At 41.3% G+C, this 20,383-nt stretch overlaps 2 protein-coding genes across 2 annotated transcripts; both read left to right on the forward strand.

Moving 5' to 3' along the window:
- The first annotated feature begins 416 nt into the window (after window positions 1–416).
- On the forward strand, window positions 417–3,281 carry tp53rk (TP53 regulating kinase). The gene is made up of 3 exons (XM_029501129.1): window positions 417–434; window positions 1,685–1,925; window positions 2,693–3,281. Exons 1-3 carry the CDS (start codon window positions 417–419, stop codon window positions 3,178–3,180), a joined length of 747 nt encoding a protein of 248 aa, XP_029356989.1. The 3' UTR covers window positions 3,181–3,281.
- Window positions 3,282–5,790: 2,509 nt separating this feature from the next.
- Window positions 5,791–9,448, forward strand: LOC115043054 (natural cytotoxicity triggering receptor 3 ligand 1-like). The gene is made up of 3 exons (XM_029501130.1): window positions 5,791–6,192; window positions 6,276–6,611; window positions 9,102–9,448. The coding sequence occupies exons 1-3, from the start codon at window positions 6,147–6,149 to the stop codon at window positions 9,446–9,448; spliced, it is 729 nt and encodes a 242-aa protein (XP_029356990.1). The 5' UTR covers window positions 5,791–6,146.
- Window positions 9,449–20,383: the final 10,935 nt, after the last annotated feature.

Here is a 20,383-nt window from a genome sequence, read left to right on the forward strand (position 1 = left end):
AAAATAAACTGTGTAGCTGGACGTATGCCAAAATATCAGAGGTTTGAAAAAGGTGAAGATTTTCGCCGTCTCTCATAGGAAATGAATGGAGTTTAGTTTTTTTTTTTTTTTTTGCCACGTTTTCGCCGTTTACGGTACCAAAATATCGTATTCTACCCTGAAATCGGATAGCACACCGATCCCAAACAGGTCCCCGATGATGGACTTCATTCAATTCAAAGCCCTCCGACAAGAAGCGAATCAAAACTTTTACGGAAGAGGAATACAATTTTTAATATTAAAAAGAATAATAAACGCGCAGGATAACAATAGTGACTCTGTTCGGAGCCCGAGTCACTAATAAAAAGAATAATAAACGTGCAGGATAACAATAGCGCATCTGTTGCCTCTATAGCCATAGAGGCAACAGATGCACTATGGCTATAGAGGCAACAGTGACTCTGTGCAGAGCCCGAGTCACAAATAATAAACGCGCAGGATAAAATTAGTGACTGTGCGGAGCCCGAGTCACTAATAAAAACTTTTAAAAAGAATAATAAACGCGCAGGGTAACAACAGTGACTCGGGCTCCGCACAGTCACTGTTGCCTCTATAGCCATAGAGGCAACAATATTTTTCGACCAAGTCTGTATGACTCAAAAAGGTTACAATCCGTCAAATTAGTTACAAATATACCTTTTTCAAACACGCTCACACACCTGCTGCTCATCTCCTGTGACTTCCCTTTATGCCCTTCTCATTGCATTATCCCACATTTAGGCTCAAAACACAATGCTCCAATTGATACTATAACAGACAAGTTGCCAATGTCCAGAGCTTAGGAGGGTGATTCAATCACTTATCTTATTTTTGTCAATGGCCTGGCCACTGCATTGTGTAAGTTTATTAATCTTTTTGTCTTTTAGTCTCTGAAACTCAGTCATGGGTGTTGACATCATTCCTTGAATAAATAGTGTAAGACTGTATCATGCTGATGTCAGTGTCAAAATGAAAGTGTTTAAAAACAGCCAAATGAGGATTTATATCATAGATATTTTCAGGGCCAGTTATAAGAATCCCTGAATCCCTGGACAAAATTTGTGTTATAGATGTCAATATGGTTGTTGTATACCAAAATGAGAATTTCAAGAGCCTAGATACAGTGTAAACATCCTAAAGTAGTGATTTTGGCTTTAAAGTGTGCCCTGATGTTTTTAAATATGGTATGCTGTGTGTGTTTGTTCTTTGTATGTTTTTTTTTTTTTTTAAATGAGAAAGTTGCCTTTAAATAAAAGTTGTTGTTGTTGTTGTTATTGTTATTATTATTATTATTATTATTAGACATTCAGAACTTATAGCAACATTAAATTATTGTAACAGTTATGACAAACGAATTTATGATGAAGATAAATAACACATCTCCTAGTTTTACTAGTGTTTATCCATTATAAAATATCAGAAAATAGAAGTACAGTTGACTATATATTTTTTTTGCTGTAGTCATACTCACATTTCGTATCTAATACAGTGTTTAAAATTAAATAATCTAAAGAAGACTGAAATTATATTATTTAGTGAAAACATGTTTGACTAAAGTGTCTTTTCACAAGTATTTTTGTCACTGACGCCTCCCTCTTTTGTGGAGGTTATGGCCAGCAGGTGGCAGTACGTACAGCAGATTCATTGTTGAGAGATGACACAGTAGAAGAAGCTGGGATTAAATGTGTCTCAGAAGAATAACATGGCGGTCGCAGAACTACTCAGCACGGCGACGTTAGTCAGACAAGGCGCCGAAGCCAGGCTGTATCGGACAGAGTTTCTCGGAAAGCCGACGATAGTGAAGGAACGCTTCCCAAAGCGGTACAGACACCGGGCACTGGACGAGAAGCTGACTCACCGGAGGACAGTACAAGAGGTCCGTTCCATACTACGCTGCCGGAAGGCAGGTACGTCCAGAGGCAGAGCCCCTTGTCCAAGCTGCAGGCACCATGCGGTTATGCCGCTGGAGAGAAAGTAACGTTTCGCCAGTTCGTGTAAATCAGTTCGTCAGCCAATAAGTTAGTCAGTTTCAGAGTCAAGTCGTGTGCCAGTCAACATCTTACGTGTAACGTGAGCACCAAAATCTTTGGAGTCAGGTTTCGCCACGTTGGTATAAAATCCACATCAGATCTCAGACTACACGCAAAACAATATGCCACGTCTCACTGAGAATCTAGTCAGTGTTCTGTCTGCCTGAATAAGCTCCTGCAATACCTCCAAAAGGCATGGCAAATACGACTACAAATATTACTTTTTTTTTTTTTTTAACTTAGTCCCAGCAAGTCACCAGAAACTGTGTGATTCCTCTTTATACAGTGAATCCTACATGTTCATATGCCACCACAAATACCACTATATAGATTAATCTGTCTGAATATGGTTCTGGTATGATTCTCTGTTGGAACACTAAAGTCAGTAGCTGTTTTGTAGAAAGGAAATATTAGTGTGTGGGAGATATTTGACAGAACTGTCTTCAGTAGGAACCAAGAATGGTGAAGGAGGTAAGTGTGGTGGTCTGAAATTGTTTTCTTTTTTTTTTCCTTTTGTGGGATATCCTAAAAGCTGCAGAACATAGGCACACAGCCCTATCCCTTAACTAGTGACTTGTTAAATCACAGATTTATAACGATATAAATTATGCCATTTGGTCTAACCCTAACCCTTTTCCTCACAGGCATATCTGTCCCTGTAGTCTACTTTGTGGACTATTCCACCCACTGCATCTTCCTAGAAGAATTTGTGGGTTACTCAACTGTGCGTGACCATATCACCTCCGTACAGCGGTCCAAATCCAGTCAGGACCAGAATCTTGAGTGGCTGGCCCAGCGGATAGGCCAAATTCTTGCCAAAATGCATGACGAGGATGTCATCCATGGAGACTTGACCACCTCCAACATGCTGCTCAAAGGTGGCTCGGAGGACCAAGACTCTGAACTGGTCCTCCTTGACTTTGGCCTGAGTTACATCTCTGTGCTGCCAGAGGATAAGGGGGTGGACCTGTATGTGTTGGAGAAAGCATTCCTCAGCACCCACCCCAACACCGAGGCACTTTTTCAGAAGCTGCTTAAGAGCTACATCATGTCCTCCAAGAAATCCCAAGTTGTCATGAAAAAACTGGACGAGGTCCGGGTGAGAGGTAGGAAAAGGTCCATGGTGGGATGAAGATGGATCTGCGGACAGGGATAAGATCCTGAAAGTATGGTGTCGTGAAAATGCTGTTTCTGTGTATTAAAGACTGTCAGTGAAGTTACAATAAAACAATATCTGGGAATAGTTTTTTTTTTTTTTTTTTTTTTTTTCATTGTGAAGATATTAATACAGTCCATTGTTGCTGTTAGATGTTTGAGGAACGGAAAACAGTCCACACCTGGTTATGTCAGACTGAGGTCAGCAAGAAACAATCCAGAGCATGTCTGTGGCCTGACATCTGTCCTAACTTAACTCTAACTTGGTCCATTTAAAAGGTTTGTCCTGTCAGGTGTGCTGCACAGGCCAGATTGCAGGTGTGAGGAAATGGCACCTGTGACATAGACTCAACTGGCTTTTCCCAGCATGTGAATGAACCCACTCAACACTACAATCTTATCCATGATCTTGTTCTACATATGGCATTGAAATTGACAATTACAATTTTTTCCTCAAAACTCTTTTCACTGACAATTACCTCATTACATTTGAGTTTACTTTAACTGACTGCACAGCATTGAGGAATAAATTCAGCTATAGAAGAATTTTATCTGAAGATGCTGTGGCTAAATTTAAAGAGAACAAGGAGTCAACATTTCCAGCAATACCATATCTAAATTCAAATGAGGATTTCTCCCATACACAGGTTGATGACCTTGTGATTAGCAGTATATCCACAGTGTTCAAATCTTGATGATGCTGCCCCTCTCAAAAAGAAAATAATCAAACAGAGGAGGCTGGCTCCATGGTATAGTGCTCAAATCCGTGCCTTAAAGCAGATGTCATGTAAATTTGCAAGACAATGGTGTACCAGTTACTCAGAAGAGTCACAAGAATCTTCTACTGAATTCAGCAACTCCTGAATAAACTGCAACACCAATTTTACATCTCCTCTCTGAATCTATCAGAGCTAGCTTCTATAGTTTCATCATCTAAACCATCAACCTGTCTTTTAGACCCAGTGCTGACCAGCCTCTTTAAAGAGATTTTATACTTAATTGAGCTGTTCATTCTAGATCAGATTAATTTGACCTTATGGATTATGTACCCCAGACTCTTAAGACCACAGTCATCAAACCCAAACAAAAAAGTGAAACTTGATCCTGACCGCAGACATTTCTTGAAGACATAAAATTCTGGATGACTGCGTCTTCCTGACATCTGGCCCAGACAGTTGTGCTCTCTTGGATAGAAATGTAGGCATGTGGACTGCAGGGGACACAGTCTTCCACAATGAACCCCTTGTCGACCATTATGGCCATAGATGGGTTTAAGAGAGCCACGATGCCAGACTGCTTTAGAATCTCTGTCACTGATGCCGCCTTCATAGAGAGATGACACGAAGGTTACTGCGCCATGTGGGGCCATTCTAATTAATCCTTTGAAGGTACAGTATGATTTATAGTTGGAGAACACCTCGCTCTGAAGGAGAAGAGAATTTGGTGTTTGGCAAAGTAGTTCAGTACAGTCCAAAATTACTTGAGTGTCAGGGTAATCCTGAAAATTTTCTGGCAAGTGCACTTTGGTTGTTTCCCCGTCCAGCCAAATACCCACAGCACCAAGGACTGTATATAGAAAGTTTGCCCATGTATTGATTGTGCAGCTGACAGTTGGCTGGTGGATCTTGAACCTGTGTGCCAGATCTTTCGGCATCAGACCCAATGACAATGAATGTTCATAAACAGAAAAAAATCATCAATGGGTTGGAGAATCTGAAAAGAATGATATTGTGACCTTATTAGAAGAAATATCTTTTAATAGAGGGATAATTTGAAATGATGGTGTAATATGCTTCATAAAAACAACAAAAAAGTATTCACCGTCATTTAACTGTTTGAGGGACCTCATCAGTCTTTCCCACACTCTGTGCTCTTGTCACCCGTATCATTTCTTGGGTGGCTGGCTCTATCTGTTTCCAGAACGCCATCAGGTGGGATGTGGGATAAGTGGAAACCGCTTATCATAACAACATCCTCTGCCTTTACACCCTCACATCCACTGAGGAAAAACTTAAGGAAAACCTGGAGTTTAAACCTTTGATTTGAGCCTACCTTGTGAAGAATGTCTTTATCAGATGCAGCAAACTGCTCCAAGCAGAACTTGCTGCTGATTTGATAAATTTTCAAGGCCAGGCTTAAAACTTTTCTGTATGACAGAGCTTGTAATTAAAAACTCAAAGTTCATTTACTCTGCTGCTATAGGGCTAGACTGCTGGGGGAAGGACTGAGCACCCCCCCGCCCCCCCTCTCTCCATTGCACATTCATCGCCATCCCATGTTCCTGCAATGCTTGCTGCTCCCATGTCTTCATTAACTCCATACAGCATAATTTCTATGAACTTCATGTAGCATCATATGTTTCTGCCTGCACCTACATTGAATATCCCCTCCTCTTGCTCTCATTCTCTCCCTACTCTTCCCAACTTTGCACCACCTGTTTCTCTCTCTCTCTCTCTCTCTCTCTCTCTATCTCCCTCACTCAACCCAACCAGTCGGGGCAAATGGCTGCCCCCCCTCGAGCCTGGTTCTGCCCAAGGTTTCTGCCTCATAAAGGAAGTTTTGCCTTGCCACTGTCACCAAGTGCTTGCTTATGGGGGGATCTGTTGGGATTAAAAAATTAAATCCTGAAAAGCGAGAACAGGGGGATGTGGTGACTCTCCCTTTAAACCTGGCTGAATTTGATTGTTGATCTACAAATGAGTGTGTGCCACTTCAATCAGATGCAGACTGTTTGACAAACTGGCTCTTCAACAGTGAATACAATGGATTGCAGATGACTCTACAACATGTGTGGTTGTCTGCAGGGTTACAGGAAGGAAAGTATACCCACAGGTCAAAGTCTAATGTGAATTACAGGAAGCTCACACCCAGACAACTCTGCTGGAGTTGTACGGTGCCACAGCCACTGTGTGATTCCTGGTCCAAGAAAAGGTATTTGAAGAAATGCACACTGTAAGAATATTCCTGCTTGCTGCTGTGCTTTCTGGAGGTGAGTGTGAATCATTGTGTTGGTGCCAGGCTGTAGAGTGAGGGGCTCATGTGTGGACTACATGTTGCTCTCTGTGTCTTCAGGATCAGCTGATTCCAGCAGGAAGCTTAGTGTGCTGGTGGGCACAGACGTGACAGTAAGCTGCTTGTTTGACGCACTGAACCAGTTGGTGGAGTGGAGTGCTCTGACTGTCGAATGGAACATGGTGGATAAACATGCACAGAAGAACATGGTGTACACATTTGAGGACGGGAAGGCGCATGTGAGCAGAGACAACTCTGTTGTGGACAGGAATGGGCTGCTTCGGAGCAATGCTTCTCTACTGTTGCGTAATGTGACTGTGGCAGATGAAGGGCTATACACCTGCAGGGTCATCACACCGGTGGTCCACATCGAAAGCACATCATTGGAAGTGCTGGGTAATCATCTGTTGCCTCTGTCTTTTTCACTTGAAATGCATCTTTAGTCGCACACTGCTGACATCAGCTCTCTAAGTACTTTATTAGGAACATCTGTTAAACTATGCAAAAATCATCATCAATCATTGGCCAACAGAAAATAAAACATATTAATAGTAAAAATATATATTTTTATGTAATAATGTAAAAATTGCGCATTAGTCTGATGACTTAATGTACTGTTGACTCAAAATTCTAATTAAGAATTTAATCAATAATAACAAACAAAGTTTCATCCTCATTCAAGCCATTGGATGAAAGTTCCACTTTTTTTTTTAAGTAATAAACACTAATACTTAAGTGTCTATATTTATTTTCTTGTTAAAAGTGCTCTATAGTAAAATGTATTATTATTATTATTATTATTATTATTATTATTATTATTATTATTATTATTATTATTAAATTTAAAAATGTTGATGTGTCTGTTGGTACACCCACATTCAAAATGGTCACTTGACCCCATGATCTGGCCAAAATAGACGGTGGTGAAGGAGAATATGAGTTTCTTAGTTGAAGCCAGTCTAACAGTGGCTAACCCGCAGAATAGACCAAAACCCGGGAAATCTAATTAAAACAGATTTATTTATATAGCACCAAATCAAAACAAAATTACATCAAGGCACTTTACATATAGAACAGGTCTAGACCAAACTCTTTTTAAAATTATTTGAAGAGACCCAACAATGAGCAAGCACTTGGCGACAGTGGCATGGAAAAATTTCCTTTAAGAGACAGAAACCTCAGGCAGAACCAGGCTTGGAGGGGCAGCCATCTGCCGCGACTGGTTGGGCTGAGAGAGGGAGAGAGTGAAAGAAAGAGAGAGAAAGGCAAAGTTGGGTAGAGTAGGAAGAGAATGAGAGCCTGAGGAGAGCCTATTCAAAGCAGGTGTCGGCAGGAACATATGATGCTGGATGAAGTTCATAGAAATGATGCTGTTTGAAGATATGGGAGCAGCAGGCGTTGCAGGAATGGGTGGGGTGGTGATGATTCACCACCTGCAGGATGAGGACAGGGAGAGAGAGGAGAGTAACTGGGAGAGACAGAGACTTTGGGAAAAATGGTAGTTGATATGTTGGTGCATGCAAGGGAGAGAGCGAGAGAGAGAGCTGCTTTAACCAGTGCAATTTCTGTGCTGTGATGAGCTCTAAATCCTGACTGAAACTCTTCAAGTAAACCGTTCCTATACAGATGGACGTGTAATTGGTTTGCTACTGCTTTGTCAATGATGTTAGAGATTAATGGAAGGTTCGATACGGGTCTATAATTGGCCAAAATATCTGGATCAAGATTCGGCTATTTAAGTTGGGGTTTGATAACGGCAGTCTTGAGAGTCTGAGGTACATAAACCAAAGATAACATCAAATGAATCAAATCTAAAATGAATGGCTCAATTAAGTAAAAATTCTCTTTAAAGAGGCTAGTTGGTACTGGGTCTAAAAGGCAGGTTGATGAAATGGATGACGAGACTATAGAAGCTAGCTCTGAGAGATTCAGAGGTGAGAATGATTCCAGATGTACAATAGGCATTGCAGTTGATTCAGGAGTTGCTGAATTCAGTAGAAGATTATAGTCTAATGTCTTTAAAGAGGATAGTTGGTACTGGGTCTAATAGATAGGTTGATGGTCTAGATGAGAGGTATCTAACTCTGGTCCTCGAGCGCCACTCTCCTGCATGCTTTAGACGTTTCCTGCTCCAACACATCTGATTGAAGGACTGGACTGAGATCCTCTCTCTCTCCCTTGCATGCGCCGACATATCATTAATCATGTTGTCCCTGAAGTCTCTGTCTCTTCCAGTCCCTCTCTTCATCCTGCAGGTGGTTAGGGTTAGGGTTATCATCGCTACCCCATGTTCCTGCAACGCCTGCTGCTCCCATATTTCTATGAACTTTCTGTGAACTGCTGCACCTGTGTTGAATAGCCCCCTTCATGTAACTTTGTTATGATTTGGCATTGTATAAATAAATCTGATTTGATTTGAAGTCAGCGGAAGTTGCGTTATTTCAATAGTTATCATCGTTGCCTGGTGTAACCTTTGTGGTAAAATTGTTAGCATGGTATTATCCTCTGTCAAATGGGGAAAGACATGCATGAGGATAGAAACTTCACATTTCTCCTTTGGTTTATTCTAAGTTTTTGTCGGCATAGCAACAGGTACACTAATTTTGACACTGGGAATGGATTCGCTTAAGTCCCCAGATGTCACGAGACACTAAGAACATACATATGACCAGATCAATATTTGTAAACTCAAAGTTAATAATCCTGTTCTTAGCAGTGCTGTGCTATGCTAGTTGAAGTCACGCTGAGTCTGCTTTACCCAGTCCTTGGAATAAAAAGAGGAAATGTCCTTTCCAGTGTGCTGCTCATAAAATCCAGTAACTTTTTGTGAACCCCCAGTTAAGCAGATGCTACTGCTCAGTTGGCCATGTCTGACTTGATCCACAGCCCGACCTTCAGTTTTGCTCCCAGAAAAGGCAGCAGTGATAGAAGGGGAAGAGAAGACCATTCTGTGTGACATCACAGGTTTCTACCCAGAGAAGTTGGCTGTTACATGGTATATCCAAAATGAATCCCACATTGTCCAAGCAGGCAGCAGCCCCCTCTCCCATGTCTGCACCGAAATGGCTGTCAACAACCCAGACAGCACCTTTAATATTCGCAGCAGCATCACCTTGCACTCCTCTGCTGTGAAGAGTGGAGGGATTAAGATTATCTGCCAGGTGGACCACAGCACCTACATATCCCCCTACAGCAAATCGGTGACACTGACTCTTCAAGGTAAATTCACTTAATTTATTTCATTGCCAAACTGTGATTTCACCTCACTGTAAATGTTGGGGACTTGACTGCTGACTGTTCCTGCAGCTCCATCACAGCCCCTCAACAGTCATGTCACTCTGATAGCAGTCACCAGTATCATCAGTCTGCTGCTGGTCACCTCTGTCATTGGAGCCACTCTTCTCCTCTACACCTCCTTCTGCAAAGGTGGGGTCCATATTAACAAATATACACAGACTTCCTTTACTGCAGATCAGTGATTTGTCTAGCTGTGGTCTGCAAGAAGGTTTTATGTCAGTGTTTCTCAAACACCTACACCTAACTCACAAAGTAAAGATGGATTGTATTCAAAATAAAAACTATTTATTCATCTGTTACCACTTATCTGGGTATGCTGGAGGCAATCCCAGCTCATGTTCGGCGAGGGTTGGGTACACCCTGGACATGAACCCATGACCTTCTTGTTGTGAGGCTACAATGCTCACCACTATGAACCATGCTGCCGGAAAATCATATATGAAAGAAAAGCAAAAATAACACAGCAAGTACAGATTATTTCTATTTTCTGTACCAGGTATGTTGAGGACCCCAAACCTCATTGTGTGCTGTGCTATGATATACAGTATTTGCCAATGACGCAATTACACCTGCTAAACTCAAGTGGCACTTAGAGACAAAAAAAGGATTACAGATTACATCTCAACACGTGAGGCAATTTTTGACAGAAATGGCAAGAGCTTCAGCAACACACGAGGAAGAAAAACTTGCAGTTTTTTGTGTCTTTGGAAAATGAAAATGCTCCAGAAGCATCATACAATAGCAGCCAAGCCTTTTTTCACTTGGTGAGACTTTGCTTCTATAGTTAATTTGAAACTAAACACAGGTTCAGAATATCAGACTGTGTCAAGATCTTTAGTAATAAAGGTTCAGGTTTAGGGTTAGTGGTTCATAGAAAATTAACTTGTTTAATGAACAGTTGAGACACAACACTTAGGAAAGTTTAAAAGTTTGAGAAACACTACTGTAGATGGTCAGAGGTTCTCTATGGATCCTTTCTTGCAGCGATCTGATTATCAAATCAAATCAAATCAGATTTATTTGCCAAATAGAACAAAGTTACATCGAGGCACTTTACATATAGAGCAGGTCTAGATCAAACTTTTTATAAAATTATTTAAAGAGACCCAACAGATCCCCCGATGAGCAAGCACTTGGCGACAGTGGCAAGGAAAAACTTCCTATAAGAGGCAGAAACCTCGGGCAGAACCAGAGGGGCCATCTGCCTCAACCGGTTGGGTTGAGAGTGGGAGAGAGAGAGAGAAAGAGAGAGAGTGAGATAGGCATTGGGGGGGTATAGGCAGGAACATGTTGCTGCATGAAGTTCATGGCGTTGAGCTGTAGTACAGAATTCATGAAGATATGGGACCAGCTGGTGTTGCAGGAACATGGGATGGCGATGAGTCACCACCTGCAGGATGAGGACAGGGAGAGAGAGAAGAGGAACTGGGAGAGACAGAGACTTTGGCAGAACATGGTTAGTAAATGCAGTATAAATGCGTAGAACTGGGTGAAACTGTATTTTTTTAAGAAGGATGGTTCTTATCAGCGCATGCAAGGGGGGAGGAAGGGAGAGAGGGAGAGGGGGAGAGAGGGTGTCAGGGAGAGATAGACAGAGAGAGAGAGTAGCTCAGTCCTTCCCCCAGTAGCCCAGGCCTACAGCAGCATAGCTAAAGAGTAGAGGACTTTTTAACTATAAGCTCTGTCATACAGGAAAGTTTTAAGCCTGGTCATGAAAATTGCTAAAGAGTCCGCCCCCCCGGACCGATACTGGAAGTTGGTTCCATAGAAGAGGAGCCTGAAAATTGAAAGATCTGCCTCCAGATTTACTCTTGGAGGCTCTAGGAACCACAAGTAAACCTACATCTAGTGGCCTATATGCGGCTTACTAGGACAGTAAGGAACTATGAGCTCTCTGAGATATGATGGAGCTTGGCCATTAAGAGCTTTATATGTTAAAAGAAGGATTTTGAATTGTACTCTATATTTTACTGGCAGCCAATGAAGAGCAGCTAACACAGGAGAGATATGATCTATTTTCCTAGTTCCTGTTAATATCCGTGCAGCAGTGTTCTGAATTAACTGAAGGCCTTTTAGAGATTTGTTTGGACATCCAGATAGTAATGAGTTACAGTAGTCCAGCCTAGAAGTTACAAATGCATGGACTAGTTTTTCCTGCATCATCCTGAGAAAAGATGTTTCTGATTTTCCGAATGTTTCTCAGGTGGAAGAAAGCTGCCTGACTAACTTGTTTTATGTGAGGGACAAAGGACATGTCCTGGTCAAAAATTGCTCCAAGGTTTCTTACAGTGGAGCTGGAAGCCAAAGTGATGCCATCCAGACTAATGAGATGATGAGATAGTATTTTTCTGAGGTGCTTAGGGCTCTGACTTCAGTTTTGTCAGAGTTGAGAAGTAAAAAATTGTCAGTCATCCAGACTTTAAGTCTTCAAGACATGTCTGCAGTCTGACTATCTGAGTGACTTAATTTGGCTTCATTGATAGGTACAGCTGAGTTGTCTGCAGAGCAGTGGAAGTTGATGCTGTGCTTCCTGAAATGTTGCCTAGAGGAAGCAGATAAAGCGAAAGGGGATTGGTCCAAGGTCCGAACCCTGCGGGACTCCATGACTGACTACAGTACATGAGGAAGAGCTGTTTTTAACATGAACAAACTGATGTTTATCTGATAAGTAGGATTTGAACCACCTTAGTGCAGTTCCTTTAATCCCAATTTCATGTTCCAGTCTCTGTAGTAAAATGTTATGATCTATGGTGTTGAATGCAGCAATAAGATCTAGAAGGAGAAGTATGGAGGCTGATCCATTGTCTGAAGCCATTAGAGTGTCATTGGAGACTTTAACCAGCGCTGTTTCTGTGCTATGATGGACTCTAAATCCTGATTGAAACTGTTCAAACAAACTGTTCCCATCCAGATGGTCGTGTAGTTGTTTTGCTACAGCTTTCTCAATGATTTTAGAAATAAATGGAAGGTTTGATATGGGTCTATAGTTTGCCAAAACATCTGGATCAAGATTAGGCTTTTTAAGCTGAGGTTTGATGACGGTCTTAAGTGCCTGAGGTACATAACCCAGAAATAAAGTCAGATTAATCAAATCTAGAATGAACGGCTCAATTAAATAAATTATCTCTTTAAAGAGGCTAGTAGGTAATGGGTCTAATAGACAGGTTGATGGTCTGGATGATGAAACTATAGAAGCTAGCTCTGAGAGATTCAGAGGTGAGAATGATTCCAGATGTAAAAGAGGCGTTGCAGCTGATTCAGGAGTTGCTGTGTTCAGTCTGAGATTTTTATCTAATGTAGGCAAAAGCTGATAAATTCTTTCTCTGATAGTGAGAATTTTATCTGTAAAAAAGTTAATAAAATCATCACTGCTTAGAGCTAAGGGGATCACTGGTTCGACTGAGCTATGGCTCTCTGTCAGTCTGGCTACAGTGCGGTAGAGAAACCTGGGGTTGTTCTTGTTTTCTTCTATTACTGCTGAGTAATGTTTTCTTCTAGCGCTGCTGAGAGCTTAATTTATGTTTTTAGGATATCTTTCCAGGCTATGCTAGACTCTTCTGACTTACTTGAACGGCAATTTCTTTCTAATTTCCTTGATGTCTGCTTTAAGGCACGGATTTGGGAATTATACCAGGGACCCAGCCTCCTCAGTTTGAATACTTTCTTTTTGAGAGGGGTGGCGTTGTCAAGATTTGAACATAGTGTGGCCATAGTGCTAGTCACAAGGTTATCAACCTGCGTATGGGAGAAATCCTCATTTGAATTTAGATATGGCATTGTTGGGAATGATGACTGAATATTCTCTTTAAATTTAGCCACAGCAGCTTCAGCTAAACATCTTCTGAATTTATTCCTCAATGCTGCAGACCCCATTAAAGTAAACTCACATGTAATAAGGTAATGGTCAGTCAGGAGAGTTTTGGGGAAGAATTGTTAGCTTGTCAATTTCAATGCCATATGTTAGAACAAGATCAAGGATATGATTGTAGAAGTGAGTGGGTTCATTCATATGCTGGGAAAAGCCAATTGAGTCTAGTAGGGAAAGAAACCCAGAACTAGGGCTGTCGCTTTCTACATCAACATGTATATCTCCCAGTATAATGATTTTATCCGTATTGAGTACTAACTCTGATATAAACTAATGGGCACAGTTCAAAATATAAAATGAAAACAAATAATTAACATAAATATGAATTAATTAATTCATTAATTAATGTAAGCTTTCTTTGAACTTTTGCTGAGCAGCAATACATTTGCCATCAATAGAATATTTTTATTATTTAGCAGTTGATACTTCAATGGAGTAGTCCAAAAAGAGTGACATGCAGGTATCGATATATCAATACCGTGGGATCAATCCACCCATCACTCGTATAAAGTACCCAAAAACTTACTTGAGTAAAAGTACAGTTACCTTACAAAAAATGACAAGTAAAAGTAAAAGTCACTCATTAGAATACTACTTCAGTGAAAGTCTTCAAGTATCTGATATTTACTGTACATGAGTATAAATAGTGATTTGATGTTAAATGCACTTACTTGTGTATGCATTAAGTATTTTTTAACAAGTAAATGCTGTCTATAAAAATACATGTTTTCAAAAAATGGTTTATTAGCAAATTACATATTTTCAAATAACCAGCACATGGTGTGTGGTGGAAATTGTTATACTTTCCTGGTGCAATATAAAAAATTTCAACTGAGTCAAGCTTGAAAGTTTTAATATAAGAAAACCTTACAGGAAACACAGTACAATTATGTCAAACAGTAACAAAGCAGGCAAAAGTAAGTCACATCAATACTATTCAGCTAAATAGGGTTAGAGTTTTTTCCCCCAAGTGGGTTCGGGAAGTCTTATGAATGCAAATTTGTGAAGATCTTATGAGTGTCGCCTGTGTCTTCTGTCTATTGTTTGCTGGGGGTTGAAACCTTTTGTCAGGTTTAAGCCACCTAGAACATTATTAAACACACAGGGATGAAAGACAAAGGACAACAGCGCTCATTTTTACTTGCAAGGAGAACAGACAGAGATATGTTCAGTTACATTCTCTAACTGCTCTGACGTATTTCTTCCATTCTCCCCTCTTTATTTTCTTAGGGCGGTCCTTAGTTACATGATGTTGCAGCTCTAAAGGGCAGGGAACACACAGCTGCAACGTAGTAGATGAATAGATGCTTGTTGAATAATCATATTCAAGTTACGCCTCTGAAACATGACACACGAACACTTTGAGGAGCTAGTTCATAACCGAAGTAATCTGGTTTCAGCCTCCTCCCTGTCTTCATGTTCCCCTTCGAAGGTCATTGCTTATCTCTGGAGGTATGATCTCAGTTCCTGTAAGAAAAGCACAAGTTTCTGCATTCCTGCAGGGTTAGTAAAAGTAGAACAATACTGTGATAATCATTTTATGTACATTTATTCTAACACCTTTTCTCTCCTATGTCATGGCATCTCTGACTTGCCTGACAGTCAGAGAATAATATCACATGCCTTTAAAAGGACAAGTGTTAATGACTGGAAAAAAAACTATTTAGGTCATTCAGTCTGCATTTCACATGTGGTATAGCTCCAGCCAAAAAACACAAGGATACCATTGGTTTTGGGCTGTGCACTTTGAGGACTGAACATCGGGGTCTACACAATGCAGCACTGGGAGCCAGTTTGCCCACTGCAGACACACACATGGGCACACACACACTCATTCATTCACTTACTCACATACACACAGACAAACTCATTCACCACTTCAGGGTACATGCAGAAATCCTGGAGTTGATTTCAATACCCAACTGGCGAAGATGATCTGGCAAGTGGTAGGTGTGGAGCTGGGGCTTAAGAAGAGTATTGCAGGGCATGGATGATTAGCTGAGGCAGAGCAAGTGAGATGATTGTGAATGGGATGCAGTTCCGCCTATTTAGGGTTAGTTGTTTTTTTCCCCTTGGCCTAGTAGCAATGTGGGGTACTAGCTGTTAGTGTTATCCATACAACCCTGTCCTGTAAATATTTTTTGTGTGTCTTCTCTCTTGAGCACTGTAAATATTTTGTCACTTTGTATGGGAACCTGGTGAAAATAAAAATCACCACAGACGTTGTCTGAGCCATCATTGGTCCCACAACACAGTAATCCAACCAAAAGAAAATGAAAGTTTAGATCCCTTTCTCTACATCAGCAGTGGATAGAATGGGTTTGGTGATTGAGATGAGCCTGAGTTGGAGAAAACATGATTTGAGAGCACTCCCGAGAGCGCTTTTTCAGTAGGGGTTGGACTACGGCATGTTTTAAACTTGTAGGGACTATACCAGAAGATAGAGAGCTATTAACAATTGAAAAGATGTGTGGACCTATAACATGACATACTTCTTTTAAAAACCAGATGGGCATGATATCCAAGGGGCAGGTGAAGGAATTCAAGTGAGGTATGGTTTCTTCGAGGGAGGGCAGAGAAATTTGCTTAAAATGAGAGAGTACAACAGGTGGCTCACAAGGAATGTTAATAAGTACAGAGCTTGTGGTAGAAGATATCTGACACCCTTCAATTTTATTAATAAAATGTCTGAGAAAGTCTTCACAACTTTCAGGAGAGACTTCACGGGGGAAAGGAGGGCAGATTAGAGACCCAATAGTCTTAAATAGCACCCTTGGATCATGACCGTGAGAACCAAACAGCTTAGAAAAATATGCATTTCTTGCTTCCTTCACTGCAATCTACTAGGTAAACATAAAGTTTCTGAGTGATCTGTATGATTCTGGACTTTTCATCCTTTTTCCACTGTCTTTCAGCTTTTCTGCTGAACAGACTCACACTAAGACCTACAGACAATTTAGAGTCGCCAACTAGGATGGTGGGAGGAAGCCGGAGTACCCGCAGGAAACCCACACAGACAGGGGGAGAACATGCAACAACATGTTCCTGCCTACACCCCCCCCCCCCCCCGCTATACAAATAAATCTGATTTGATTTGATTTGATTTGATGCAAACTCCGCACAGAAAGGACCCAGTCCAGGAACTGAACCCGCAACCTTGTGGGGCGAAAGCGCTGATTTATTTATAAGAGGACACAGCTCAACAGCTTTTTGGCTAGATTTCACTCTCTATGAAAAGTGCAGTGGTGCATCACATCCATACACTGTTGCACCGTGTGCATCTTTGGTAGCGTTTTCCATCACTTCTTGTGGAATCCCGAGGTTTCCCAATTACAGATCTTCTGCCTTGACCAAGAGGTCGTTCTCCATATCTCTTAAGGAGATTGATGGACAAAACCTGTTTGAAGGTCAAGAGGTCATAAGTCACTGCCCACAACATTTCTGAACAGCAGCCAGCTGTTCACCACTGCACTGTGAAGAGACCAAGCCAGGACTGGCCACCACCACTTTTTTGATCTTGTCGCAGATCTGTATCTTGACTATGACTATGTTTTATGCTAGCGGCAACAAATGTTGCCAGGCTTATATTTACTCTTCACATGATCAAAAGATGCATATAGGCACATAGTTTTCATTGTATATCGGTAGTAAACCCTTGAAAAGATGCATTTTGAAAATATTTTATTTATATCTGTACATTAAGATATTTTACTTCCTCTTGTAAAAGTTTGAGGCAAACATTTCCTTCAGGAGGTACAGGCAGGAAGTAAAGAGGCCTGGTCATGTGATCATTCACACTCGTTACATGATATTGAAATAATTTATAACAACCCATTCTTTCATTTTAAAACTTAAATTAGCTACCCAAAGTCATACCAATACCTCAAGAGGTTCCAGAATATCCAGATATCATATTCATTTGATCTGCAATATTACTCAGAGCTCAGTCTGCAGGGAGGGAAGTGTTATGTTAGCACACAGAGCAGTCATGCTAGTCAGTCAGCCCAGCAATATGGATGTTTCACAAGGGCCGAAGTCAAGGGTAGAATTTCTAGCAGTGGAGTGATACAAAGCTTCTTATCCCTTATTGTTTCCCTCATAATGGTGGAACTAAATATGATGAGCCGGTAATAAACCAACAAACTATACTTCTATCTTTACAGCTCCCCCTACTGTGTCTGAAATCAGCCAATCCAGCATCATATATGCTAAGGAACCCACCCAACTCAGATGCCACATCCAAGGAGTGAGGCAACAGGAACTCAAGGTGAAGTGGCTCAGACTCAAGTGCAACGCCGTGTCAGTGTACCCATCAGAAACGGACTTTCTGCTAATCAAGGAGGATGTAAGCAAAGAGACTCGTCTCTACTCAGAGGGAAAACACCACACATCTGTTCTCACTGTGTGCCTGAGTGTGACAGATGACTTGAACAGATACCAGTGCATTGTGCTGTGCAGGGGCCAGAGCTTCAACAGAGAGACCATAGTCAGGGTCAAAGGTGAGTAAATGTAGATTCATATCACTGTTTTAAATCAAGAGATATCTGATTAAAATGTCAACCCAGAGCTGCTATTTCATGTCTGTCCTTAGACCCTCTGTCTTTTGACCATTAGTCCTCAGATCCTTTTTCCTCAAATTATTTATCCTTACACAATCTTTCACCACACCATTTATCCTCAGAACCTCTGTTCTGAGAACATTTAACCCCCAACCGTTTCTATGGTCGACATTTTCTCTGCAGCTCTTGTGAATGTGTCCAGCTCAAGGCTGACCACAGAGCCAGCTTTTCTAAACTAGCCTGTCCACACACCTAGCATCCCTCTTTTTAGCACCGCCATCCCATCAAACAACATAAAAGAGGAAATTGGCCACTACAGACTCGTCAAACATAGCAAGGAGCTTGCTGCAGACATTGAAGGGCCTCAGTGTTCTGTCTTTTCTTGTAGAGGGCATCGGTGTTTACTGAACAGTCCAGTTTATTGTCCAGTACTAACCCCAGGTATTTGTATGTTGTGACCACCTCTACATTGACCCTCTCAATCGAGACTGGGGAGCTTGGTCATAGTGGTGTTCAGCTGGAGATAGTTGAGCCTGCACTATTTCTGTACTCCCCCTCCAGCCAATCGTTGATACATCTCACTATTCTGGTTTGCCCTGGTCAGGTTGTTGTTGTCTTTAGATCCTTTTTGTTTGTTCCAAATCTGTGTTCACAGTTCCTGCTTTTTTGTCATTAAAAAGATTAGTTTTGTCACCTCAACCTGGTTTTTGTACCACCCGTTGTGACACAACGGTTGGATAAAATATTGAATATTGTTGCATCCCCAATATTGACACAGAAATGGTAAGCAATTGCTTGGATGAGAATTTTTTGTTCTTGATCCTCTAACCACACCCCTCTCACCTTCAGTGGAGCCATCTTTCCTTCGCATCACCAGTATCCCTCAAGTCCCCAAGGTGGAGCGGCTTCTGGTACTCTGTTGTCGGGTGGAGAACTTTTACCCCCAAGACATCAGTCTGGAGTGGTCCAGGAATGACGGAGAGCAGGTCCACAATGTTACACACTTTGGCCCATTCTCCAATCACAACAGCCTCTACAGTGTGTGGAGTAAGATTCAGCTCGTCATGGCCCAAGAGGATGAGAGTGCAGTCTACATCTGCCGTGTCTACCACTCCAGCTTTGCTGCTCCAGGCTTTAAAGATGTCTCATACTACATAAATACGCAAGGTACCACCAGCCACAAGTTTTTGCAGAGCTTTTGCCTCTTCAGATAGAAAGCAACAGCTCTGTGTGAGTCATAGTTAAGTTGAGGAAACAGAGTCCAGGGGCATGTACAAAATCTTGTTTAGAATTTGTTCCATAATTCATTCTACGTGGGTACTTCTAACCCCACACACATTTGACATCATTCATTTCATTTCATCATTCATTCGTTTATTTTATTGCAAAAAGGCTCTTGCACAGACACTATAAAAAAGGGAAAAGGTATGTCGCCACACACATACATGCTTCATAAAAACCTGAAAGCCTTCACAGCCTTTGAAAAGCTTTCAGGGATTCATGAAGTAATTCTTGCTCATTGAAATTGTGTTTCCTGTAGGACTCCCACAGTGGCTAGTTAAGACACACTTAACCCTAACCCTACAAAACAATGTAAATGTAATGCTGACCAACAAGTATTTTTCATTTATACAATTTAGAACAATGAAGATAGTGAGAAAATTAGCGTGGAAGAGGTAACATCTGTTGTCAGATGCATATACAGTATGCATTGTCACTCCAGATAATGTCCCGGATGGCCCCTTATATTGTCCTTTTCTCATATGTCCACTTATTTAATCTTCTCCACACTATGGATTTGTAGACCAATTCTTGAGCAGTAGTACCACCAACCCACTGAAGCTGAATAAAGAGTTCGGTCTTCCATCATCATCCTTTTATTTATATTCTGAGGGTGGCCCTAATTTTTATTAGTGGCAATTTACAAAAGCTAAAATGCAACAAAACAATGGGAAAAACAATGAGAAAAATTCTGCTCATTCTGTCCAAAAACATGATTTTAAACCTTGAAAATTACATCTCATGTAATCTATCCCTCATGTAACCTTGGTTTACTAATTCAGTTACTTCTGAATCTGGCAGGCTTTCTGCATAAAAGTAACAAACTCCCTTAGCTTAAGAGTCTGTGACACATATTGTCTTTCCCTCTGACTGATGACAGCTTTAGTTACACACACAACCACATATGTCTCCAAACAGGTAGCCCTCCTGATGTAATGTTCATCAACTGTGAGCCACAGTGTCCTCAGCCAACCGAAGAATGTATCCTGCACCTGTGTATCAGGGATTTCTGTCCCAAGGAAATCACTGTGACTTGGACCAAAGATGGGGAAACACTTGTCTCAGGTGTTTTCAACACTCCCCCCAGCCTGAACATCAATGGCCTCTACTCCATGTTCAGTTTTCTCAAAATCAGCCCAAGCAGTGAGGAACGGGGCTTGGAG

The sequence above is a fragment of the Echeneis naucrates genome, chromosome 5 (assembly GCF_900963305.1).
Source record: "Echeneis naucrates chromosome 5, fEcheNa1.1, whole genome shotgun sequence".
Classification (NCBI taxonomy): Eukaryota; Metazoa; Chordata; class Actinopteri; order Carangiformes; family Echeneidae; genus Echeneis; species Echeneis naucrates.